The sequence below is a fragment of the Python bivittatus genome, unplaced genomic scaffold (genome assembly GCF_059951505.1).
Source record: "Python bivittatus isolate LINGU-HERP-01145 unplaced genomic scaffold, Pbiv_v1 ctg000080_np1212, whole genome shotgun sequence".
In the NCBI taxonomy this organism is placed as follows: Eukaryota; Metazoa; Chordata; class Lepidosauria; order Squamata; family Pythonidae; genus Python; species Python bivittatus.
Genome location: NW_028277035.1, coordinates 39461051 through 39485212, shown reverse-complemented (window position 1 = coordinate 39485212; position 24162 = coordinate 39461051). Strand labels below are relative to the sequence as shown.

The following is a 24162-nucleotide window of genomic DNA, read 5'->3' as shown; positions in this document are numbered from 1 at the left end:
AGATCTAAACCCATTTTCTGTTTTAAATAAAAAGAAGAAGTCATTAGATCTATATAAACTTGTCTGTAATACTATTTGCTCATCTAGTTTTGATGAGGTTTTTGGAGCTTACTCTACTGTACATCTTTTTTACAAATTGGTAATAAGTTCTGACATTGAGTTTCTGAGGCTCCAGGGGTTATAACATTGAAAATTAAGTTATTTGTATGGTTAGAATGATTGTTGTGGTTAGAAATGAGAAAGTGACAAACTTCAGCTTGGAGGGAGTATCATGTGGATTTTTATCAATGACCTGGGTGAGGGAGTTGAAGAGACAACGAAGAAGACACAAAACTAGGAGAGGGTACTAATATATAAACAAGATTCAAAAATATCTGCACAGGTTTGAGCAGTGGGCATAATGGCTTAGAATTTAACAAGTAGAAATGTATAGTTTGGCATCTGAGTAGGGAAAATGTAAGGCACATGGATAGGATGAGAGAGACCTGGCTTGGTAGTAGCACATGTGAAAGGGACTAGTTTCTCCACACTTCTCAAGGGAAAGGAGAAATTCTCCAACCACCTCTCAAGACCAGGATTTCCCTTTAGCTATGCTGACAATAGTGCCCCTGAAAGCGTTTTGTGGGAGGAGGAATTTCTCTTAGGATTTAACTGAAGCATGGGGAACCAGCGAGTCTAGACTGCCAGAGAGATTATTGGACAATGAAGGGCAGGACATTTACACACATAGATACCTTGGCCACCTCATAATTCAGTAAATGCAAGAACACCACTCTCATTCCACAAGAAAATTTATTCTCCTTTAAATGCATTTTCTTTAAACCAAACTGAATGAAAACTGGAATGAAATAATGTAGAAGATTTGTTTTAATTCCTGACACTTGAATGAAGCAAATGTATAGGAACAGGCTGACCTCTTTGGAAAGAGTATATTTCTTCTTTTAACCTGTGAAGTTTTAATATGCTGCAGTAAAAAGACTCCATCCCTCTATTAAAAAAAAAAAAAAGACTAGCGCAAGCATTGATAACTTGGTGTCCCCCGAAAGTTTTCAATTCCCGCCATACCAGAAAGCCAGGCACATTACAAGTAATTGTAGGAGCTGGAGTCCAGAGCTTCTGAAGGACTCCAGGTTGCCTATTTTGTGCCTTCAGGAAGCAATAATTTTCAAGAATCTGAAAGGATCAATAGAACAGATTTGTTCTTGGGGACACATGGGGACTGCTTGAAACTATTTGAGGCAGCAAAGCTACCCAGTGTATGTGTGTATGGCTAACTCTGTCAAACTAGCTTAGGACCTGACATCACTCCCTCTTTTCTTTCCATTCTTTAAGTTTTCTTAAGGAGGTGCCTGACAGTTCTTGTCATTTAAGGTGCCCCCACTCCTAACTCTTTGGATGGCTCCTTCAGTGAGGGTAATTGGGCCATAATTTGTTTTTTATGTCAAGATGGCGTCAAAGATAAGGAGTATGTTTCTGAGTTTGGGGACTAAAGAGACTGGAGAAATCCTGACCTGGACCCGACCTCAAAGTAATGGCTATAAGCTCTAGTAAGTAACAGTTTCAGGTGAAAGATTTACAGTCAAAAGGTCTTTGATCTTAGTCCAGCCTGCCAACATTTCAAGTCCTTGGCTGGATTTTCAAATAAAATCACTTGAAGGTCTTCTTTGCTTTGTCTGTCCTAGCCTTTCCCATGTATAGGGCTAACAGAATCTCCACAGGACACTTCTGCTAGACTGAGGTTTTCAAAACTGTCCCCTCAGCAGCTGGAAACTGCTGCAGAAGAATGAAATTAACATCCAGTAAAACATGTATGTATGTATAGATGTGTGTGTGTTTGTGTTTTTTCTCTCTCTCTCTCATCTTTATCTCTCATCTCTATCATCATCATCATCATCATCATCAATATCTATTTATTATCTATCTGATCTCCCCTTCCCTTTCAGCAGTGAAACTAAAGTTCACTGAATCTCATTAGCTGTTCTTCATGCAAATCAAATGATCCTGACCATGTTCTTAGTTTTATGAAAGATTATCTTATTTTATTCCATTGCATTGGAGATATCTTCCAAAATAAAGCTGCCTCACATAATTGGACATTTGGTTCCAAAGATACAAAAGCTATTGCTGGAAGCCATTATTATGGCCTTTGACTATTTGTAATGGGCTGTGAGAATAATCTTGAGGAAGAGAAGGAAGAGCGGCAACCCAGGCAACAGTCAGATAAGAGAAATCTGAGCCCAAAGCAGACTTGGCCCTCCCCAGTTCTCTTTAGTAAAGGCAGAGAAGGGGGAGGCACATTCAGAGTTGCAAGATTCTGTTACTGTAACCCTATAATAAAAGTAGTTTTAGTATTCATGAGTTTGGCTGATACTATTCTTCATAAATGACTAATACTTGACTGAGCAATTAATTAGCAATGATGAAAATATCTGGGGGTGGGGTTGTACTTTCAAGTTAGTATTGACTCCTGGCAACTGCCTGAACTAGTCCCTGCAGTTTTCTTAGCAAGATTTCAGAAGTGGTTTGCCATTGCCTCCTTCCTAGGGCTGAGAGAGAGTGACTGGCCCAAGGTCACCCAGTTGGCTTCATGCCCAAGGGGGACTAGAATTCCTGGTCTCCAGCCTGGTGACTTAACCACTGGCTACACCAAACTGGCTCTCTTTAATATTAGCAGTGAGAATAGTTTGAGTGTAATCATCTCACTTTTATATGAGACCTCTAGCTTCAAGCTTAAGATCTAGCCAATGAGGGGGTACATGAAATCAGAACCAGTGCTAAAGAACATATTGGGATCCAGAGATCTAAAATGTTTATTTTTGCTAATTGTATGTATGTGTATAAGAGATGTATAGATTGATAAGTCTATACATGGTGTAGAAACCTTTAGCTATATGTTTATTAAAGTTGTCTTCATGTTACATCTTCAACTTAACTGATGAAAAATTTAAATAGCAAAATTCAATCTTATACTTTCATTTAAATGACCTCTTAACAGGGGCTAACAATGAAAGAATCTGTTCGTTTTGGTTTTTCTTACTTTCTCATTTTTATAAATTTTACACATTTATTTTTTCCATAATGTCTTACTTCTGTAAATGTATCAAGTTTTAACTTGTGATTTTTGTATTTAGATGCACATTCTTCCAAACATTTGCATTTTAATTGGATTTTGCTCAATGTACACAATGTTTGCAAACAATTTCCATTAATACATTTATGTATATTATTTTCCTGAACATATATATACAGACATAAGCACACATAATATTAGTGAATTGCAAGGCAAAACTAAAAAAAACCCTGCAATTTTATAAATAAGTTAAATTGCTATAATGAATTAAATTAATTTCTCTCCCATCCCTTGCTGAGATATAGGGCAAAGTGAAAGTCTGCATAGTTCATTATGTGGAGTGAGCCCACTCTTCATGCAATCTTCTGTAGCTGATGTTACTTTTGTTCTTAGCACATATTCTGTGCCACTATATCAGCTATAACACTAGGATAGCGATACCATCATTTTTGAACTAATAAGCACATTTGGAGTTTAGGGAACATGACATGGGCACGCTTGCAAAGTGGCTACTCTTGTAGCTGTGTTCAATTATAAAACATTCATATATCAGAAGGCAAACTTTTGAGGTTTCTTTTCATTAACTTTCTTCTAGGCTCCCTCCCTAGATGCCTTCTACCACCTCAGTTTATTTTTTATTATGGTGAGATGGGCATACTTTCAAACAAACATTGGGCTGTAACGTTTTCTAAAAACGTTTCTAGAGGATATATAGGACTCAGAAGGATTTTTGGAAATGAAGATGATGTTTGAAGCTTAATTTATAGCATGTTATTCTTTTTCTCTTGCATTAACAGCATCTACATAAAATATAAAATGGAGCCTGACATCCATCAGCATATTGGCTCCTGCAGCTCCATGGGTTCTAGGAAAACAGCTAAAAGAAGAGAATCTAGAAAACATCCCTAAGAATTAGTTAAGAATGCTAGTTTTTCCTCAGTTCTAGAAGAATATTTTCAAGGACAATATAAATTTAACTGCAGTTCACAGATTAATGGTTAGAAAAGTTCATTAATTATCTCTTATTATGAACAATGGGTAAAAAAGGAATAGAAGCATTAATATTACAATATATTCATTTCTGATAACAGATTACTTGTAAAAAAATAAAGAAAAAAGAAGACAATCCAAAAAATTAAATTACCATTTCCTTTTTCCACTATCTTCCAATCTGGTCTTTGTAATAAGGAAGTTGAAAAATAAATTGAAGCCTAGCTTTTATCAAATGTTATGGGATAGATGGAAAGGGAGACAAATCTCCTTCAGGAGTCCAATCCACCACAAATGTTCTTTTTGATTTTCAACCTGGCCATTAAATGATAGCAAATCTTTTTTTATGACATCTCCATCCCTTCATAGCGTACAACCCTATTTCCGGTAACTGACAAGAATAACCACTTCTACAGAACTAGCGGAGCCCCACTTGGGACAGGGCTGTGGTTCCATAGCAGCTGTGGAGAGGTTCCTTATCCAATCAACAAATCACAGAAACACCAATAGGTATCAGGTAATAGTTTCAACTGTTGTATTGCTTAGATGATACTGCCCTCTTATGGTCAAAATGCATACAGGAAAGTTCTACAAAAAACGGTCACAGTCCGGTATTCAAGATGCCTGGAATAACTTCACAATCATGAAAACTAATCAATCAATTGATCAGTGTTAACTGGGTTGACAAATACTCATATAGCACTTACTTGAGAAATCCCAAGGACTAATTTGCAAATTCTTACATAGGATCTATCTATCCATCCAATGGTACAGTTGAGACAAAACCACCAACTTGAAGCCTTATTGCAGTTTCATCGCAGAATAACATTCTATCGTAGATATACTGAATATTTTTAGAACTTTAGTACTGTTCAGAAATGTCAATACTATATGGTGAAAGCTGACCATGAATTGATTATGGAAATGTTTATTCAATTATTCTTACTGATCTGTACATTTATATCCTGCCTTTTCTCTAGTAGCTCAAAGCAGCAAATATAATATTCCTTCCTCTCATTTTTCTCCCACAACAATCCAAAGAAGTAGCTTGGATGAAATATGATTGACCCAAAGTCACTTGCTGTGCTATATGGCTGAGAGTAGAGTCAAATATCCTGTAGATCATACCTATTGGAAAAGGTAGATATTTCCTTTTTATATGTTAAGTGGTTGCCCCCTCCCCCAAGTCCTGCTGTCTTGCCTCATTGTGGCAGAGGGATGTTCCTGGGAGGGATGAGTGAAGAACATCAGGAGGGTATGCCCAGGATATATATTCCCAGCAGGGTCACCCAAAGGTGTGAAGGTCATCCCACTGCCCAGCTAAAGCAAGCAGGCACCTATATTGGGCCGCAGCAGTATAGGAAGATCCTGGAGACAGACGATCACTTTAGTGTCAATGGTGAAAGCGTCAATGTATAGTGTGCGAGAGAAGGTAATGGTAGACCACTCCTTTATTTTTACTAAGAAAACCACATGGATAGAAAATATAAAATGGCTAATGAGTGTTGGAAGATGGGCCCTTCAGGTTAAGTGGCACTGAACATGCTACTGAGGAAGAGCTGAGGATCTTTCAGAGTACTAATGGCTAGATTAGAGCTAGAGTACTAATGTGGCTAGATTAGAGCCTTCAGAATGTCTAGTTGCTAATGTTGCCATACAGGAAAAGAAAATTTGAAGCTGCAAAGACAGAATTACAGTAGGAACGTGGAACATAAGAAACAGGAACACAGGAAAGCTCAGTGAAAGATTAAATGAAATGACTATAAATTGACATATTAGGCATCAGCAAATTGAGATGGATTTGGACAATTTCATTTCAAGACCACACTGTATATTACTCAGGAGATGAAAAACAAACAAAGATGTTCAAATGCCGTGATGTGTCTATACTTACAAAGATCAGAATTGAGCAAGCCATGTGACACTCTATGGAAGCAAAAGTTGTACTTTGAAGAAGCAAGATAGGAAGAGTATTGACACTTTGGTGTTGCAGAAGACTCCCAAGAATACCACGGACAGACAAGAAATAAACAAATGGGTCATTTAACACATCAACCCAGAGTTCTCACTTGAGGCACAAATGAACAGGGTCAAATTATCCCATTTCAGACACATTATGTGAAGACCTAGCTCTTTGGAGAAAGCTGCAATGCTGGGAAAGAGAAAAGGACAACCAGCAGCAAGGTGGATGGACTCAGTTACAGTGGCGATGGGGGTGCCACTGGAAGAGCTGAAGGACCAAGTTAGGGACAGATCATCATGGAGAAAATCTGTGTGGTTGCTAAGAGTCAACAATGACTTGATGGCACATAATCAATCAATCAATCAATCAACCAATCAATCAACCAATCAATCAAGTGGTAGGACCTGTCTATGCATAAATTTAGCAACTAAATTTGTATCAGTCATTGGGTATTTCCAGTGCCTATCTTTGAATAAGAGCCTTTTAACACTGTAACATCATCTGTGTGACAGAATATAGGATTTTTTTTATTACCGAGTCGGCTCCATTGGGTTAATCTGGTTTTCTATCCCCTAAGTTCCTTGGTGTTTTGTTCAGTTATTTGGAGAACCAAACACTAATTTTGCATGCTATGTACATGCTTTAACACAGTCTTTCTCATCAGATCAGACTGGTCTCTTCTTCCCTCCTTCAAGCATCTTTGTGTCTTTTGCTATGGTATAAATACTTAGGTCGATGGTACTAGATAAAAGCTATTGAGTTATCTCATCAAGTGACTTCTCTTTCTTTTTTGAGGTTTTTGTGCAGGTGTATGTGACCATGCATGCATAATACTCTATATAGAACAATTTTACAGCATAGATCAAAGGCTTAGGAACCAGAAAGATTGAATGACAGAAGCCCTCTTCACTGTTCATTGTGATTCTGTCTGATCCCCAACTTCTCTCCCTCAAAAAAAGGGAAAGGATGTGATAGGTTCCCAGTCTCATTTGCAACAGCTGGAGAGATTCAGAAAATTGATCAGATATAGCTGGTGCACAGGAGTAAATAAATTGTCTGGGAAAGATAATTCAGTCAGTTGTATCGTCTAAACATGGTCATTAGGTTTGAATCTTATCTTAGAAGCAATTGAAGGCATTTTCAATCCTGCTCCTCCTCTCACTTTAACCCAAGCAGTTGGCTAGTCCAAAGGAATGAATACTTCACAATCACCCAGTGAACTTCATTGAAGATTTGATATTCATCTTTGTTATGTTGTCAGTCATTGGAAATAACTGTAACTACTTTAAGTAATAATTATTTACCTAAACTAAATCAAACCCAGATATCAAAGTTGTCATCAGATGTTGCAGATATAGTAGAAGCAGATTCAGCAAATATATTGTATATAGTTTTGTACTCTATACAAAAGGTGAAATATGTTTGTGCTATTAAGTAATATATATTCATACAGAGCTCTATAGCTGGCTGCAATATAATTTTGATCTCCTCTATCATAGTTGAAAGTTCCAGTCACATCACTGCACTGGAATGCTACTATTAGCATCAGGTACAACAAGACTTGCACTACTACTTCATACAGTGAAAGTGAAGAGGATCAACTCAGTAACACTGCCACATAATAAGCTGTATACATCTAGTCTGTCAATGAGGCGGGCTATCATTGCCTCCCTTTATATCATCAGACTACTAGGTTCCTTTCTACCCATTTAACAAAACAATGATGCAGTAATTTAAGAGTTCATTCAAACTATCAAAGCTATGCTAATTACTGAAGTGCAATTTTAAATAAGCAGGGTTTGGAATTTGTTCTGCTTAATCTGTCACATGGATGATGCAGGTGTGATTAATTGAAGTTCATATCAATCATGATAAGAGCATATATCATTTGTGTAGCTCTAGATTTCTTACTCAGCTTTGCCTTGTACATTATTAAAGATCAATAGAAAGTAATACAACTGATTGCTGAATTGATCATTTATTAGAAATTCAGGCATTTATAATTTTTCTCAACAGTAAAAGATTTAACTATTATACACAGTGGAAGAAAGGATGCAAGCTATACATCTCAGAGAAAAGAACTCTACAGTTGCGCTATAAGTTACCAGATCGCTTTAGGAGTACACTATTATAGTTTACAATTAAAATAAAGGTTCACCCAAAACATTTGCCATAAGGATCAGGACAAGCCATGAAGATCCACAAGAATGAATGAAGAGGAAAGGAAGTTGCTTTTTTATGGTAAGCCTGTTATAAGTCAAAGGGGAATAAAACACATTCATCAATGTGTGTTCATATTTTTTTTTAATATGCAGCAGGACAAGACAGAGAGGATGAAGGCAATGTAATAAATGGCAATCTCTATATAAGCCTCTGCTTGAAAAATGTACAAAAAAATCAACTGCAGAAAAACCTATTGCTAAACATTTCATAAATCTTTTTTAATTGAAAATTGTGAGTTTAAGGCATAAGCCCCTTTCCCTTAACAGACCTTTAAAATTTTAACACCTTATTAAGTAATTAATAAATGAAAATGGATAAATTCTATAAAAGCAAGAATTACCCTGCATCATTACATATTCAAAGGGAAAAAAAATCAATCACGCATGTAGATGCCTAACAGAGCATGGTAGGTAACACAAATGAAGGAACAACATTGATATATTATGTTTTTATAGCAGGGCCCTTTAAATAACTCAGACAGCACTGAAATGCTTCTTTTATGAGCAGCTACCTATCCCTTATCTTAATGCACAGGGTGAAGTGACAGTAGTGTGCTGTGTACAACACTTTCCCTTAGAACAACATCTTTATCAAAATGCTTTCTTTAATAATATCAAGAGTTTCCATTTTATTTACATTAGGATTTATCAATACAAGATAAAGTGCAAAGTTCCCAGTCTCTCCCTCCCTACCCTCAATATCTGTATTTGGCTAATCTATATATTATAACATTTGAATACTGCTTAATAAGTTGTCTCTCAACAAGTCACCAGCTGCTTTATTACTTGAATACATCTTGCACTTGTTATTCTCTATTCAAAGTATGAAAAATACACTTGCCCTGGACTACTTTGGCTTTAAGGTGTTTTCCTGACCCTCACAGGAAACTTTTATTGGCAAAACTGTCAGGTGGCAGACTTACAGCATTCTGTAAGAACACTGAGACTTCTTCTTTTCAACCATAATTTATGGCATTAGTTGCAAGAGAAAAGATGAAATGTAATGCAGAAATCTGATATGTAACATTTACATTACAGAACCACACTTGGAAGCTAAACCACCAGACTGAGACACATCCTCCAAAACACTCCAACTGCAACTTGCACCAGGAATTCATAAAAATGTTGTTCCAGTACCAATTGACATTGCACTTCCCCTTCCCTTTGCTCTTTCCTTCATTCAAGGGATGAACAAAATTTCTTGTGCTATCATTACAAATACAACTAATGCACAGAGGACAACCATCTTTGATGAAGTTAACCTCATTCTAGAAGATGTGCCATATTAAAGTCTTCGGCTCTGATGCAAAGCCCATTAAACAATTATAGTTCTTCTGCTAGCTTTCAGTGGGTTTGAAGGCCTTTGGTTTTGAGTGAGTTTTATTCAGTACTGCTATAGTCAGCAATATGATCTACAACTACTCGACTTAATGTGGGAAGTCATTCCCAGGCCAAGGTTTATTATTTAATAGCTTAAATCCCATGTGAAAATGATATTTAAGAGTCAATAAAATACAGCCCACCAGTTCCTATGAATGAACATGTCAATCTGACTCTTTTTACATATACTATTAATGTTAGGTACTGTTTTAGGATTCAAATCCTCTGAAGCTCAAAATGCTGATCAAGGTTTTATTAAAACCACAAGGAATTTGAAAGTTTCCTTAAATGGCATGCAGCAAAACTTGCCATTATTTTGGACTGCATTGTGGTGTTTTTGGTGATGCAATACTAGATGTTCAAGAACCACAGGCTTCTCCCTGAATCTATATATATATATATATATATATATATATATATATATATATATATATGTTGCTGTTAAAATTAGCCTCTAGCACAAAATGTCACGAAAAATGGCCCTTCCTTATGCCAAGACATTTGTACAATACTTGGTCTAGCTGAGAGTAAGGCAAATACAAATATCTTTAAAAGACATGACTCAAGGATTCTAACATCAGCTACTCTTCACATCTTACAAGATTCCTCAATTTCCTCATAAAATATTTTGTTTATATAAAGTATGACAGCAAACATTTTTATTCAATTTAGGAAAACACTTTACTTAATCCGATCTCCAAAGCAACTCTTGAACAGACAGCTCGCCGTGAACAGATAGTCATTGCAATTCTCTGTAGAGTCATTTAGTTGCTGAAACTTTAAGCTATTTGCACTATAAGCCCTAACAATATAAAACTAAAAGGTTTACATTTTGATCTAGAAGGGAGTCATAGGGTGCCAGTCTCTTTATGGAAATTATGTCATGGTCACGCATTTCTAATGTAAATATTCTGAAGTTACAAATATTCAAATACAATTTCCTTAAGCTTTCAGTTATAAAGATTATTTAGTATATTTAATTTCTAGTTTAGCTTAGCCTTTCAGTGAAGGAAGCAGTGGGATTACTTGGTGAACTTTAAAATGTAAAGTAGCAATCTGAAGTATTTCAGTTGTTTTCACTTATATATCCATATGTGTTTTTAAATTTAAAGTATGCATTAAATGTACATATCCTATGATGAAACTGCTTGAAAATATCTACTCTTAAAGTAGCATTCAGTTAATTGGAATAACATTAATTGGTGATCCATGTTATTGCATACATTTATTCGCAACAAAAATACTAAATGACTATATAAATGAACTTTGCATTTGTTGAGACATGTGTTTTAGGTTTTGCATAGTTTTTTCAGAACAACAACAAAATGTAATACTGAATTAAACAAAATTTGTCTCTATGTTACTTACCAAAGTATCACTAAATTTTGGAGAAAAACCTACCAAATGTCTGCCTCTTGGCATCTTACCTCTTATTTGGATAAAAAGAGAAATTGATTTTAATGGTGTTTAGGACTGCAGGAAAGAACTAAGGGATCCTTAATTCGACATTCTAAATATAATATGAAAACTGCAGATGTAGTGTAGAAATTCTATCATTTGAGTAATGCCTTACTTTAGACCACAGCTAAATAACATGGGACTAATCCAGAAAGCTCACTATCTATATAATGCAGTCTGTAGGACATTTTAAAATGTATTTATGCTTTTGGAGACTACAAAATGTGAGAGTAAGAGAACAAAAAGATGTTAAACTCCTAGCAGATTAGGATTTATAGGAAGCACCATTTAGACCATAATGCTACCTTCCCCACATAAGTAAATAGGGAGCAAGCTGTATGTGTGTGCACTGGATATCAGGTTCTAGACTGTAGGCATAGATGATGAGAACTTTGTACAATTACTCTGCATTTTAAAACATGATATCTAGAACAAATAAATGGCATGGCATGACATGGCATGGCATGGCATTTGTTCTCACTACCAAAAATAAGGATAAACTGAAGCCATTGCCAACTCTAATTCTAATATATGTATTCTGACACCACAGCCCTATCTATGTTGTGTGCATTCAAGTTGCAAAGGATCAAACAGATTATTAATGTAAAGTGTTTGCTTTACAGCCTCATCAGGACCAGGTGGAGATTCCAACTACATATAGAGAGCTCACAGCAACTTAAAATTATTTTTGCATCAAAATGTATATATCCAACCTTAAAAGATCAGCAAATAGCATGAATCTATGGTAACAGCTCTCTGTTCAATAGCTTGTTTGAAAAACAGAAATATTTAACAAATTAGAATTTGTGAATTCATGAAAGAGATTCTAATAAATATGAATAAATGAGTAATGCTGGCCAATTTCAATGTTACACCATCAAGATCAATACATGTATGCAAAAAAGCTAGGATTAGAGATCTTTAGCACCCATGAAAATTGAGATATTTAGTCTCAAAACAAGTAATTTTATCTGGTATACAAGCGGTAAGTACAGACTAGAGTTTTAAATCAGAATTCAGAAGCTTTGGCTGCTCTGTGCCTTTATGTACTATGTGAGTATGATATGACCCTCTTCAAGAATGCCAAACTCATGCATGGTTTATGTTACAATCAGTGACTAAAGTCAATTTCTTAGACAGCCACTGCTTTTGGCATCTTGGGTTTCTTGTGATCTTTCCTTTGAGTTAAAGACTATGCTCTGAAACTGCAGAGGTTTTCACACACATTCTGAAATTAAGTATTATAATATTGGGACCAACATTTGCTTTGTTTTCTAGTGTACACTGTAATTTACACAAAAAATCTTAATTTTTTAAAAAATATTTATAATGCACCTGATGCTTTTTTTTAATATTACACTTGTTTGAGTCCAGAGACTACCTAACCTTCATTCCAGTTTACTGCTTTCTGCTTTCTGATCCAATCTGCTCTTGTTGCTTTTTACCATGTAGATAAAGTAAGCAAGAGTTTCTTTTTCATTCACTGGGATGTTCCTGAAGTGACGACTGACAGTCTGAAAGAACAAATAAAAAAATAATAAAAATATTTCCCTAGTAGAGGGAAAACACATATGGAAATCACAGAAGTCTTCACTGACTTACTTCTGCCAACTGAGCTTTATTGAGACCAGGTCTGGTTTGTAATTTGTAATGTCTTTTGTAACGGCGCAATGTGTTTACTTGAAGCTGAAACAAGTCAACCTAAAAAAATGGCACAATGAAAACATATATTTAGTTTAAACCACAATTTAAAAAAATCAAAGCTGTATAATGCTTTGGATTTAATAGCAAAAAGGTTCTTCACAATGTATACGAACTTGCACATGTTAAGTTTTCGCAGGACAGCCATGTGACCCCAGGAAAAAAATGCAGGTGTTTGAAGAAGTTGCAGGTGCAACACAAGTGCTGTCATGTGCTTCAAAATACTTTGTCTTCAAAAGCACTGCATTCCTAAAAATCTTATTCCATCTCAAAGCAATTTATATTAAGATATTTAAAAAATGTAATTAGGATATAAATGGAGAGAGGGGGAGAGAGTAATAATATAATCCCCAAAGAGCCTTGCAATCAACAGAATAGTCCCTTAGCTTTGCATAGACCCACTGATTAATCACTAACATACAAATCTAATTATGAGAATGTACTACCTTAGCAATTTATTTTGTGATACAATAAAATGCAGTTCCTGAATATGCATCATGGGAAATTTAAGACAAGTCTACTATGCAGCAAAAGCAACAGTATGGTAACCCTTGCTTCCTTGAAATTCTGAAGCATTTGCTTGTACTAGGAAATATGCAGGTGACTAAGTGTATGCTATGTTTTCAGCATCCTTTAAGTATTTTTGTTAAGCTTTTCTTCAGAACTTGAATGCTACAAACTTATAGAATGAAAACAGATGTTTGTACAATATGTGAATACCTTAAAAGGCTGTAGAGCTGAAAATAATATGGAAAAGGAAACCAGATTAGGTGATTCATAACATAAAAAAGCAAAGAAAGATGATTTGTAGAGGTATACAATATACAGCACGGCACGTGTATATAGTGAAAGTTACACACTGAGTAGTGAGAGAGATTCAGGACAGATAAAAGCAAGCACTTGTTCAAACTCTACATGTTTATTCAAGATAAAGCAATGACCATCAATGTGATAACATAGATTTCCTCTATAAAGGCAAGACAGAAACTGGCAGAAAGCTGCTGTGGCTGTTCTTGAGGTGATGATAACCAGTGGAAAGTTACAGCACTTCAGAGACAGTAACGAGCCTCTGCTGCATCCAAAGTTGCTCCATTCTCCAGATGTCTTAATTCAGGCCTGCAAGCCACTGAGTAGCTGATCTTTTTCCTTCCAACCCAAGATATGAGTAATGGAAGCAATAGGAAATTGTGACCAAAAATCTGGTGAGTCCTCCTGCCTCCTGCTTTATTCACAAGGTTCGTGATTTGGAAAAAAGATGTACTGCTCCATTCCCCCTAACGTGATTTATAAGTTTAAAATTGTATGAAATCAGGACGTTCTGAGCACTAATGAGTACAGTACAGTCTTAATAACTATATGTACTGTGCTGCTTTTAGGATGCGTGATTAAGATTAACAAAAGTATAAATAGAATCTGAATAGTAAATCCCAATTTCATTATGTAATTCACCTCTGGAACATCTATCTCATGCTCTGGAGAGTCGCCCCCATCATCACTGGTTTTCCTTTTCCTTTTATTTCGAACACTTTGAATGAAGTTCTTGTGGAAATCACATATATATAAGTGTCTTACCTAAAATTAAACAATAAAAATATTAAATAGCATAATGATTACAACAGCAAAGTGAACACTAAAGCAAGAGAAAATCTGTCAACTTTTACTTCTACAAACTTGAGCTCTTTTTTGAAAAAAAAAAAGTTTTCATCTGTTCATTTAAGAGCTATTGCATATCAAAACTTTGTGACAGAAGACCACAAGCCTGCTTAAACATCATAGGGGCTGCTTTCTTTTTTGAGTTTGTGATTCATTTGTGGAAGATAACTTCATTTCACTAGAACACCAACCCAAATTAGGTCTTCCAGCAACCCTCTTTTTGCTCACCTGTTTTCTTCAGGTTTCATAGTAAAGAGGTTATTTTAAAAATGGACTTATTGGAGTAATAAGCAAATATGTTTAGAACTAAAGCTGTGGCCTACAATGTGAAACTGTACATGGAAAAGCTGAATTTAGTTTTTAACGTCAAATTAAAGTCCTTCCGCTTATAGCTATGTGTGGCTCATGCAGGTCTGTGTGCACAAATAATACATGTGCATCATGATATTAAAATGCAAACTCTGCCCTTTTTGCACTTGTGCAATGATACCCACACAAGTAAGAAAGAGGAAGAGAATACATTGTGACATCACGAAATATGTTTTGTCATTTTCAAGTAGTGTCAGCTTGCTGTGGACAACCTTGCTAATAATCATGAAAACCCTGAAAACCAACTTTCAAATAATGAAAAAACTATGTGTGTTAAAATTTAATAGAGTTAACAAGGCACGAAACAAAACTAGTGAGGAACTGTTATGAAAGAAAATAAATTTAGGGTGGCAGAAAAAGTTGGGGGTGACAGAATTGCTGTACGGTACTGAACTGTGACAAATTCCAGTTATCATTAGCTCTAAGCTTGGCCACTGCCTATAAGCTGTCAAGAGCTGTTTGATTATGGTGGGGTAGAAGTTAATAAATAAGCCAAGCAACACTCTCCAGGGATCACTGTCCATGGATAAAGGAAAATCTTGCTCCTGATTTATACTAAGTATCTCTTTTTCTCTTATACATGTATATATACTTACGAATTTGGCAGAATATTGTGGAATTATAAGATGGTAGTTATTGTATGCCTGAAAGGGCTTAAATGATGCAGCAGAAACTTTTAGCCACAAAACGTATTTCCAGAGCTTCATAGTTAGTATACTAATGAAACGTATCTGATGGGGTGAGTACCAGCCTAATAAAATAACTTATTTAGTAGACAATTAACTGTAACAATTTTGGATGCATTTCTCTTCAGAAAACTAACCCACAATTAACTTTTTGTACCATTAGTTTCACTTTTTTTTTTTTGCAATAATTGTGCTGATTACCTACAGAAACATTGCTGAAGGAAATGAAATCATTAAAGTTTATTCTTCTCATTATATGTGATTCTTGATAAAGTTATTAAGACTTATAGATTAATCTAACAGGTAATAGGAGCAGTCTGACCAAACATCCACCTGTACTATATGGATTCTTTATGTGGTATGAAAGAAAAACTGCCTGAAAGTAACTATAATCTCAATGCAAATTTTAATTTAGAATGAAGTACATTAAAAGAGACCCAGCAAAAATTTTCCTTCCACTTCTCCTTTAATTTCTCAATGAAAAGGGGTTTAATCTGGATTATGCGTTATAGACAAATACTAAAATATAATCCGGACAAATGCAAACAATCGTTACTACCACATGCAATGTCTCAGTTTAAAATGCCCAGTGTGACAGATGGCACTTAACAACAACAGTAATTGGTTGGCAGCACTTTAATTTGCCGGATGCCAGCCAAACATGCTTGCAGTTTTTCAGTTTGACTGCAGTTCACTGCTGGAGATTTGACAGTTTCTAAGTGAATTATTTCAAGACTACTAGCAGTGAAGTATAGTAATGAAGGTGTCAAAAGGGACTCAGGTTTTAGTTTACCCTTAGCCACAGAGGTATACCGAGTGACTGGGCCAGTCGTTGTCTTTCAGCCCAATCTATCTCGCAGGATTGTTGTGAGGAAAAATGGAAGGATTACTGTGTACATTACCCTGAGCTACTGAATGAAAAGCAGCATATATATCTAATAAATAAATAAATAAAACAACATTCTGAACTCTTTAGGTGGACATTTTGTTGGTTAACTTACAAATACATATATGAACTTTTAAAATTAATGTTAGCACCTGTAATATCAGTTAGCAGATACATCATTATATGGCTGTTGATTAAAAAGTGAAAGTCTTTTCTTAAACTATAAAAATAACAGGTCTTTAACACACTTCTAGTATATTTGTATATATAATGATACGGACATTGTCCCCAAAAAATCAGAATTGGGTACAGCTTTTCTTTATTTTAGCTACTTACTACAATCTTGCCTTTCCCAAGATTTTCCTGATGTATCACACTTTATAAACTTCACATTATGAAAGTAAAGACTCCCTTATGTGGAGTTCAACACAGCTACAATTCATATAGTTTTCTTCCAACAATATGAAGCTTGTGTTCCCTTCTCCCCACTGTCTCTTTTTACTATCATACAGCCCTAGAATTTCCTGATAGTCTCCCATCCAAATATTTGTTGACCTCAGTCCTGTTTAACCTTGTCAAAACCAGGTAGATGCTGCCATCTGCTGCAGCTTTGTGCTATTTTTGTCACATCAGTTCTGAATGAAGAGAGATTAACTTTGTTACCATTGCTATTAGCTTTGCATGTAAGATAATATTTCACTCTGTGAAAAATAAAAGAGTTCCCTAAAAAGATAATAGGGCCGAGTATGCTGTTTCAGGCACACTTCTATTTACACTGACTTCTTTACTAGGAACATAAACCAATATACTTTCATTTTAATTCAGTATCATTCAGATTGTTCCTATCAATTTTTCTCAGGATAGTAGAATATTGCTTTGCTGGTGCTGGAATTCACAGCAGCCTTTAGAATTCAACAAAAAGCCCCTCTAAAATGTTAGGACCCAGCAGTACAGCAGCACTACTATAACACAAGATAGGCACGGTGCACAACTGCAGATGCAGAGAAGCATGCAAGGCGAAAGCCTCGGTGGTTGTCACTTACACTTTTGTCAATATCCAGTTTCAGCTTTTTCTGAGAGATGCTCTTCTGGATCCTCTTGCTGAAGGAGGCATTACCAGCCGGGCGGACACAACGATCCCCGTCGTCGATGAGGCAACAACTTTGTCCGTAAAAAGGGGTGGTGGGAGGACCATCCCGGCTGTCTTCCTCAGTGCTGAAACCATTCATCGCAGCCTCCCACCAGCCTCGGGCGACGAAAGAGGCAGCGCCGGGACAAACTTCGCCAGCCTTTGCGCTCGCAAACCTCCTCCCCTCCCTCCCTCTCCGCCCGGCCTATCCCACCCTGGGCTCCGCGGGCTTTAAGGAAACATCTGGAGGGGGCCGCCAAACCGGCTGCCAAAGCGACGCTCGCCTCGCCTCGCCTCTCCCGCCGCGTCCACCGGGCGGCCTTCCCGGGGGCCCCTAGGAGCCCCTCACGCTGCCATCCCGCCCAGGGGCCCCAGAAGCGGTCCTTCGGGGCGGCGCCTCCCCTCGCCTCCCCGAGGAATCGCCTTCCCGCTTCAGCCCGCGGACGCGCTCCGTCCTCCCAGCCCGCGCCGACCCAGTGGGGACCCCAGCCTCGCAGGCAGCGCTCCGCCCTCGGAAAGGCGGCGAGAGCAGGAAAGCGCCCCTTCTCGCCTCCTCACGGCCTCCCGACCCGCTGGCAGCCGGCAGCCGGCCGAGGACCGCGTCCCTTCGGCTGCCCAGGTCACAGCCCCCGGAGCCGGCAGCCCGGTACGTGTCGCTGTGCCTGGCTGCCGGCCCCTTCCACGGAGCTCGTCAGGCGGACACGACCTGCCGCGCCGCCGCCGGAGAGGCCACCAGGCCACGGAGTCCAACGCCCGCGCCCGCCCGCCTGCCTCGCTCGCCTCTTTCCCACTCCCTCAAACACAAAACCTGCCCGCTCCGCCTCTTCGCCTCCAAGCGGAAGTCCCGTCCCCGGGCAGCCAGTGGTTACTGGCTCTCGGGAGGCGGGGCCCGGGTTCCCGCTCAGACAACCCATTGGTCGAGGCAGCTGCTCGTGCCGATAGGCTACTTCCTGCGCGAAGGGAGGTAGCCGGAGAGCGTTTGAAGTCCGTGCTTGGAGCAGGCAGAGAGACCGGAGAGGGAGTTCGGAGGGGGCGGATGGGGACTTTTAAGCTACCCGGGTAGCCACGCATTCGGAGCCAACTTCTGCAGACACACAGCAGGCCGTTAGCGGTGATGTGTGCAGGTCGGGCTGTGAGAGTTCTAAAGCAAACGGGTCTCGTGCACTTCAAAGGCGGACCTGCCTTGCGACGCTCGGGCGACGCCGCTGGAGTGGACTTTCGACCAGGAATGCTCTTGGTCCCGCTCGGATCGCCTGCGTGTTTTGCTGCTGCAAACCCATACAGCGGTCCCTTCGGATGGTCAGAGCGCAGCGCTGGGGAGGAGGATGGAAACCAGGGGCAGCCGTGAGATCCCGGGGAGGAAAGAGAAAAGACACCGGGAAATCAGCAGGGTAGGAGGAAGGTGCGCGGCGGCACGGACGCGCCAGAGAACGAGGGTGAAGTGGAGGTCGGGCGGTTCGTGTGCCCCAGAGGGACTCCAGAGCAGAAGCCAGCGGATGTCCGGTCCCAGCTTGCATTGGTCTTTGAGGCTAAGTTCCAATGGTACGAATTCTTGTGCGAAGCAAGTTGGGAAGCGGCGGATCTCTGGAAATTTTACCTTACTATTTATCGAGCCTGAGTATTTTTAGAGGTATAGGCTTGTGGGCTCCCATTGCACAAGCTGGATTAGTCTACTGTCGATGTGTCTAGAGCTCATGACTGCGGAGGTATATAGGGGTTAACTATGCTGGTCCTAGGTTGAATAGCTAATTATTGGAATTTAGTCCAAAACAGAATCCAGCGGAGCTTGGGCAATTTTAGTGAATATGTTTCTGTCAGCAGTGCATATGGTCTGGCTGCCACATGCTGAGCTCTAATAGAGTTGCTCAGCTGGCTCCAAGGCCACTCTCCATAGTACACAATACCTGTAAATGAGCAGTTAGTAGAACATCGGAGTACTGGAAAAAAAGCCCCCCCCCCCCCCGGAGGTATGCAGATGAACGAATATGCACTTTGCTTTAGCTTCTGAGTAGTCAGGAGAAACTTGACATTCTTTACATTCTTAGAATGCTTTCATTTGAAACTTTATGGGAATTCTACAGATCTAGACATTTCTTTTTTTTTATTTGTGACCTTCTGATATATTCCATTTTTCTTTCTGCTGAAAAAGGTCTATTAAGGAAGAAAAATAAGCAGCAGAGTTTCCTTTAAGCAATGCTAGCAGCTGTTCATCTGGAAAAGCTCTCCATGTATTACCCACAATCCTGGCACGTGTGCCTTGGCCACCTCTTTGTTCTGGCATTCCACATGATGTTGCCTTCATCTTTCAGCACATGTATGAAAGATGAAGCTGTTCCACCTGTTTGTCCTCTTATGCTAACAGCAGCCCAGATACTTTCAAAATGTGTAAAATCTGATGGAACAGCTTAGCATTCCTTGGCCATTTCAAGCTGGTGTGACATTCCCTCTCCCTTTGGGTCCCTGAACACGGCCTTCTGTCATCATTCTATTCTTTTCCTTCCAGCAAAAAAAGCTGCATAAAGCTGTTCAAAAGCCTACAACTCTCCCAGATATCCGATGGACTTGGAGTTTTTGAATAGGTTTAGGAGGTGGGCTTCCTACTTTGTCAAATACAACAAAGCAAGATAGCTGGATCATCCATGTCAAAACTCTACACCTTTCCTGGCCCCATATATGCCCCCCCCCCCCGCATTACTGTCCTGATCCTGTAAAACTGGACCAGGAAGAACAGTATACATTATTTGGACTTGCATTACTGTGACAGAGATGAGTGATTTTGTGTTGCAAAACAGTCATAGCAGATACCTGTCCTTTCCAACCAGGGATGTGCAGTGCTTGTGCACATGATGTGCATGTGCAGGGATGTGAAGCGCCAAAAAGGTGCTTTCAGGGTGTGCATGCTCATGTCTATCTCAGAGCATCTTGTCATGTCAGTGTGATCTTAACTCAAGCGTGTATTTTCCAGGGAGTGTGTGGCTAACAAGCAATCCCCCTACCCCCAACGTGACACTGCTTCTTTAAGGAGACAGTCACAGCATGTGCGCCCATGCTTAGCTCAAAGCATCTTTTCAGCTTCGGATTCAAATTGCACTTGCTTGTTCCAGTATTTCATGATAGGAATATATGTTAGGAGCCCCTAAACTATACAAGATAACTGCTAGATTACTACCTAAGGATGCATTTATTGCCATAACAGGCTTGGAAGTGCTGTATTACAGTTTATGATGTGAAACATAAAACCACAAGCCAACATAATTATTTTTCATGCATCCATAAGGAATATGTCTAAATTAACCACTTTAAGAATGATGTGACATTTGAAGCAAAACAGTCTGAATAGCTCATTTAAACAAATATTGCCATGTTAACAGTATCTAGAGATAGCTACTTTCACAAGGGTCTTCACCAAAAGCAAGGCTGTCCTGTTGTACGAAAAAATGCAGATTAATAATTTAGATGATTATACTGAAAAAAAACCTGTTGTTAAGGGTGGGTTACTTGGCAGTTGAACAATTTCTTCTTTTCCATCTTTGTTTTAATATAGTTTTCATTAAGGATGATATGTAAGGGCCTAATTCTGTTTAAGATCCTTTAATAATATAAAGAAAAGCTCAAATGGCCCAAGCACAGCAAGTTTACACTACAGCAAAAAGTGATCTTTCTTGATACAAAATCTTAAAATAAACTCACACCAGCACTAGATATTGCATATAACTTTTCTTTATACTGTTCTTACCCTTTTTAAAAGCCTGGTCTTTTGAGAGAAAGAAAATGCATTTTTTTCAGAATTATTGCCTCTAGCACAGCCTTTAAAAAAATAAAGCAATAGAAACAAGAAAAAGAGCCTTAACCGTCTGGTTAATATCACTTCCCCTTTATCTTTCTCTGTATAGAGAGAGGGAAGTGAATCCATGTAAGGTATTTATTAGGACTTTTAATTTAGAAGAATTATTCATAGGAGGAACAATATGTGTTAGTTCTTTGGATCACAGTTTGCAAAAAAAAAAAATAAAAAATCCTGCTTACTTTCCTGACTACCAGGAAATGATTCATGGGTTCTCTGCCATAAACAGTAATGGGAAACTAGTTATCTTCAGTGGGATTGCTGGGATAAGAAAGTAACTCAACCCCTCCCCCCCAACTGCTTCATCTTTCTACCAGTGATCCACCTCTAAATTGCAGGAAGCCAGCAATTATTGAGCAACTTCCATCTTCTGTCTGGTGGAATTAAAATGAGTGGGGGTGGGGTGTTTTTGTTCTCACAGTAATTCTTCTGCAGAGATAGATGTCTTCTTTGAACATGCCGGTATGACCTCCTACCTGCAACCACTCTGGCAACTACTGTAGGCTTCCAGCTTGTAGAGGTTGCCTCTTTTATCTTTAAATTCTAAAGCTTATAGGCTAGAGAACAATGACATCAGTCAATTGTACTGCTAGTCATGGATCTTTAGGATAGATATTACCAGTTCAAAGCATTATTAGAAGCAGGAGATAACTGTATGATTTTTTATCAGTTGCAGAATCAATACAGTTATTGTAGAATTCTAAAATGTCTAGAAGCTAGGAATGACCTTATCACCACTAGCCATGTTTTAATTACACCTACTGTAATGCATTATATATGAAGCTGTGTTTAGTTCATACAAGACCCGCAAATTAGCCAATTGCATTTTAGCCAGTATGTTGCATGAAACAAGTCCATGCAGTACATAAAATTGGGTTAATTCCATAAACCATGGTTAATTTAACCTGCAAGCATTTCATGTGAATACATCCCATTGTCTTCCTCCTCTCTTCTCCTTCCACTCCAGAGTTAACTTTTTTCCACTGCAAAATCTAGACACCCTTTTCTCATTGTTTTTTATCTACTGGTCAGTCACATTCAAATTTAAGTCTATGCTTATATTGGTGAGTTCATAGAAAGAAACTGTCACCAAACAGATTATTTCACATGAGATTCTGTACTCATTTCTAGTAACATTAGTTTCCTGCAGTGTTTAAAGATCTAGGAGCATTTTCAAATTGTGAAATTGGCACTTCTATAATTCCCTTATTTTGAAGTCTTTTAACTCAAATGTCCAAAATATAATTGCCTACTAGGCCTTAAAAGTAATGGGAGATAAATAGAGTAATCCCATGCCATTCTTCATTTTTAAGCATTTATTGCTCTCATAACAGCTCCCTGCCCCTTCAGTTTCAGTACTTTATAACTCAACTTTTCTGAGATAGCTAAGGGAATGCATTAGAACTCAGTAACATAATAGAAAGTTTAAAACATTTTTGGCTGATGGTTACACAGTATGGTTCATGGCTTAGAGGGTAAATCTAAATCACGCCAATCCTATCCTAGCATGCTTACCAACACATTGGCTTTCTCATCAACCATACATGTTTTCTTGCAGCCACACAAAACAAACATATCAGCTGTAAGCAAGTAAGTATGAGGGAGTATTTAAATTTTAATTAATTGTATCTGAGCAATAAAGAAGATCTGCTGAAATGTATGCAAACATTTTGAGTCCTATATTAAGAGAAGGAGCTTGAAAGGAATTAGGGAGGAACGGTCAAGACAGTTTTTTAAATTTACAAAAACTAATATGATCTTTCAGCCCAACATTCTACTGAAAATAGCTGCTTTGTTTTTAAAAAAAGAAAGGTAAGATTTGATAAATTGTTATTTCCAATAGTAAGCATTTATCATGATTGCCTAGTAAAGTAAAGAGGTATGATTATGAGCAAATAGCTTTTCACGTTCAAGATTTTCTATAAAAATGTTCACAAAAACAATAAGCATTTGAACAACTATTTCTTACAAAACTGTTAAATAAAGGTGATGGTCAGTAGCTGTTACAGGGTAAGGAAGACAAGATGACAAGGCAATATGATCCAATTGCACTTTTGGCTGATCTACAATATTTGATTTACAGGTGGTCCTCGCTTAATGATGGCAATTAGGACTGGAATTTCTGTTGCTAAGCAATGCAGCTGTAAAGTGCGACATCACATGACGACATCGCTTAGTGACGGCAATCCCAGCAGTCCCAGTTGCTGTTGTTAAGTGAATCACTGCGGGTTGTTAACTGAGGAACTCACATGATCATGACTTCTGACTTCTTGCTGGCTTCTCCATTGACTTTGCTTGCAGGAAGCCGGCAGGGAAGGATGGAAATTGCAATCATGTGACACGGGGATACTGCAACAGTCATCAATCCGGGTTGATTGCTGAGTGCCTGGATTGTGATTATGTGACCATGGGGGTGCTGCAGCAGTCATAACTATTACTCATTCAGCACCATTGTAAGTTCAAATGGTCACTGAACGAGTGGTCGTTAAGTGAGGACTACCTGTATTATTTCAAGTAATCAGTCTATTATTTACAAATGCTTTGGCTGTAATAAAACAGAATACTTATACAGGTTTTCAGAAAAAGGACACAATAAAAATTTATTTTAAATATATTATAAAAGAAAGTCCATTCAATTTTTAAAAACACTACACTTGACATCCAAATGATTTCCAGTTAATCAGCAATACTACATTAAAGTGCTAGACATCCTTGATCTCTCCCAACACAATAGGACATTGTCCCAAGATGCACAAAATAAATACACAGTTTGTGGCAACATCCAATTTCAAAGAAACTATTAAGCATGCA

General features: G+C 38.2%; 1 protein-coding gene across 1 annotated transcript; it reads right to left on the bottom strand.

Annotated features, from left to right (window-relative positions):
* Positions 1–7985: 7985 nt before the first annotated feature.
* On the bottom strand, positions 7986–18330 carry SAP30L (SAP30 like). The gene is made up of 4 exons (XM_007423306.3): positions 17422–18330; positions 14234–14356; positions 12686–12784; positions 7986–12597 (listed from the first exon to the last, which is right to left on the bottom strand). Exons 1-4 carry the CDS (start codon positions 17605–17607, stop codon positions 12472–12474), a joined length of 534 nt encoding a protein of 177 aa, XP_007423368.1. The 5' UTR covers positions 17608–18330; the 3' UTR covers positions 7986–12471.
* Between the last annotated feature and the right edge of the window lie 5832 nt (positions 18331–24162).

Bases quoted from the DNA above. Each gene is read 5' to 3' on its own strand.
- SAP30L (XM_007423306.3), bottom strand. From the start codon at position 17,607: ATGAATGGTTTCAGCACTGAGGAAGACAGCCGGGATGGTCCTCCCACC. The intron at 14,357-17,421 runs GTAAGTGACAAC...GTTTAATTTTAG, and splicing joins AACTGGATATTGACAAAAGT to GTAAGACACTTATATATATG. The intron at 12,785-14,233 runs GTGAATTACATA...CCATTTTTTTAG, and splicing joins ATGAGATAGATGTTCCAGAG to GTTGACTTGTTTCAGCTTCA.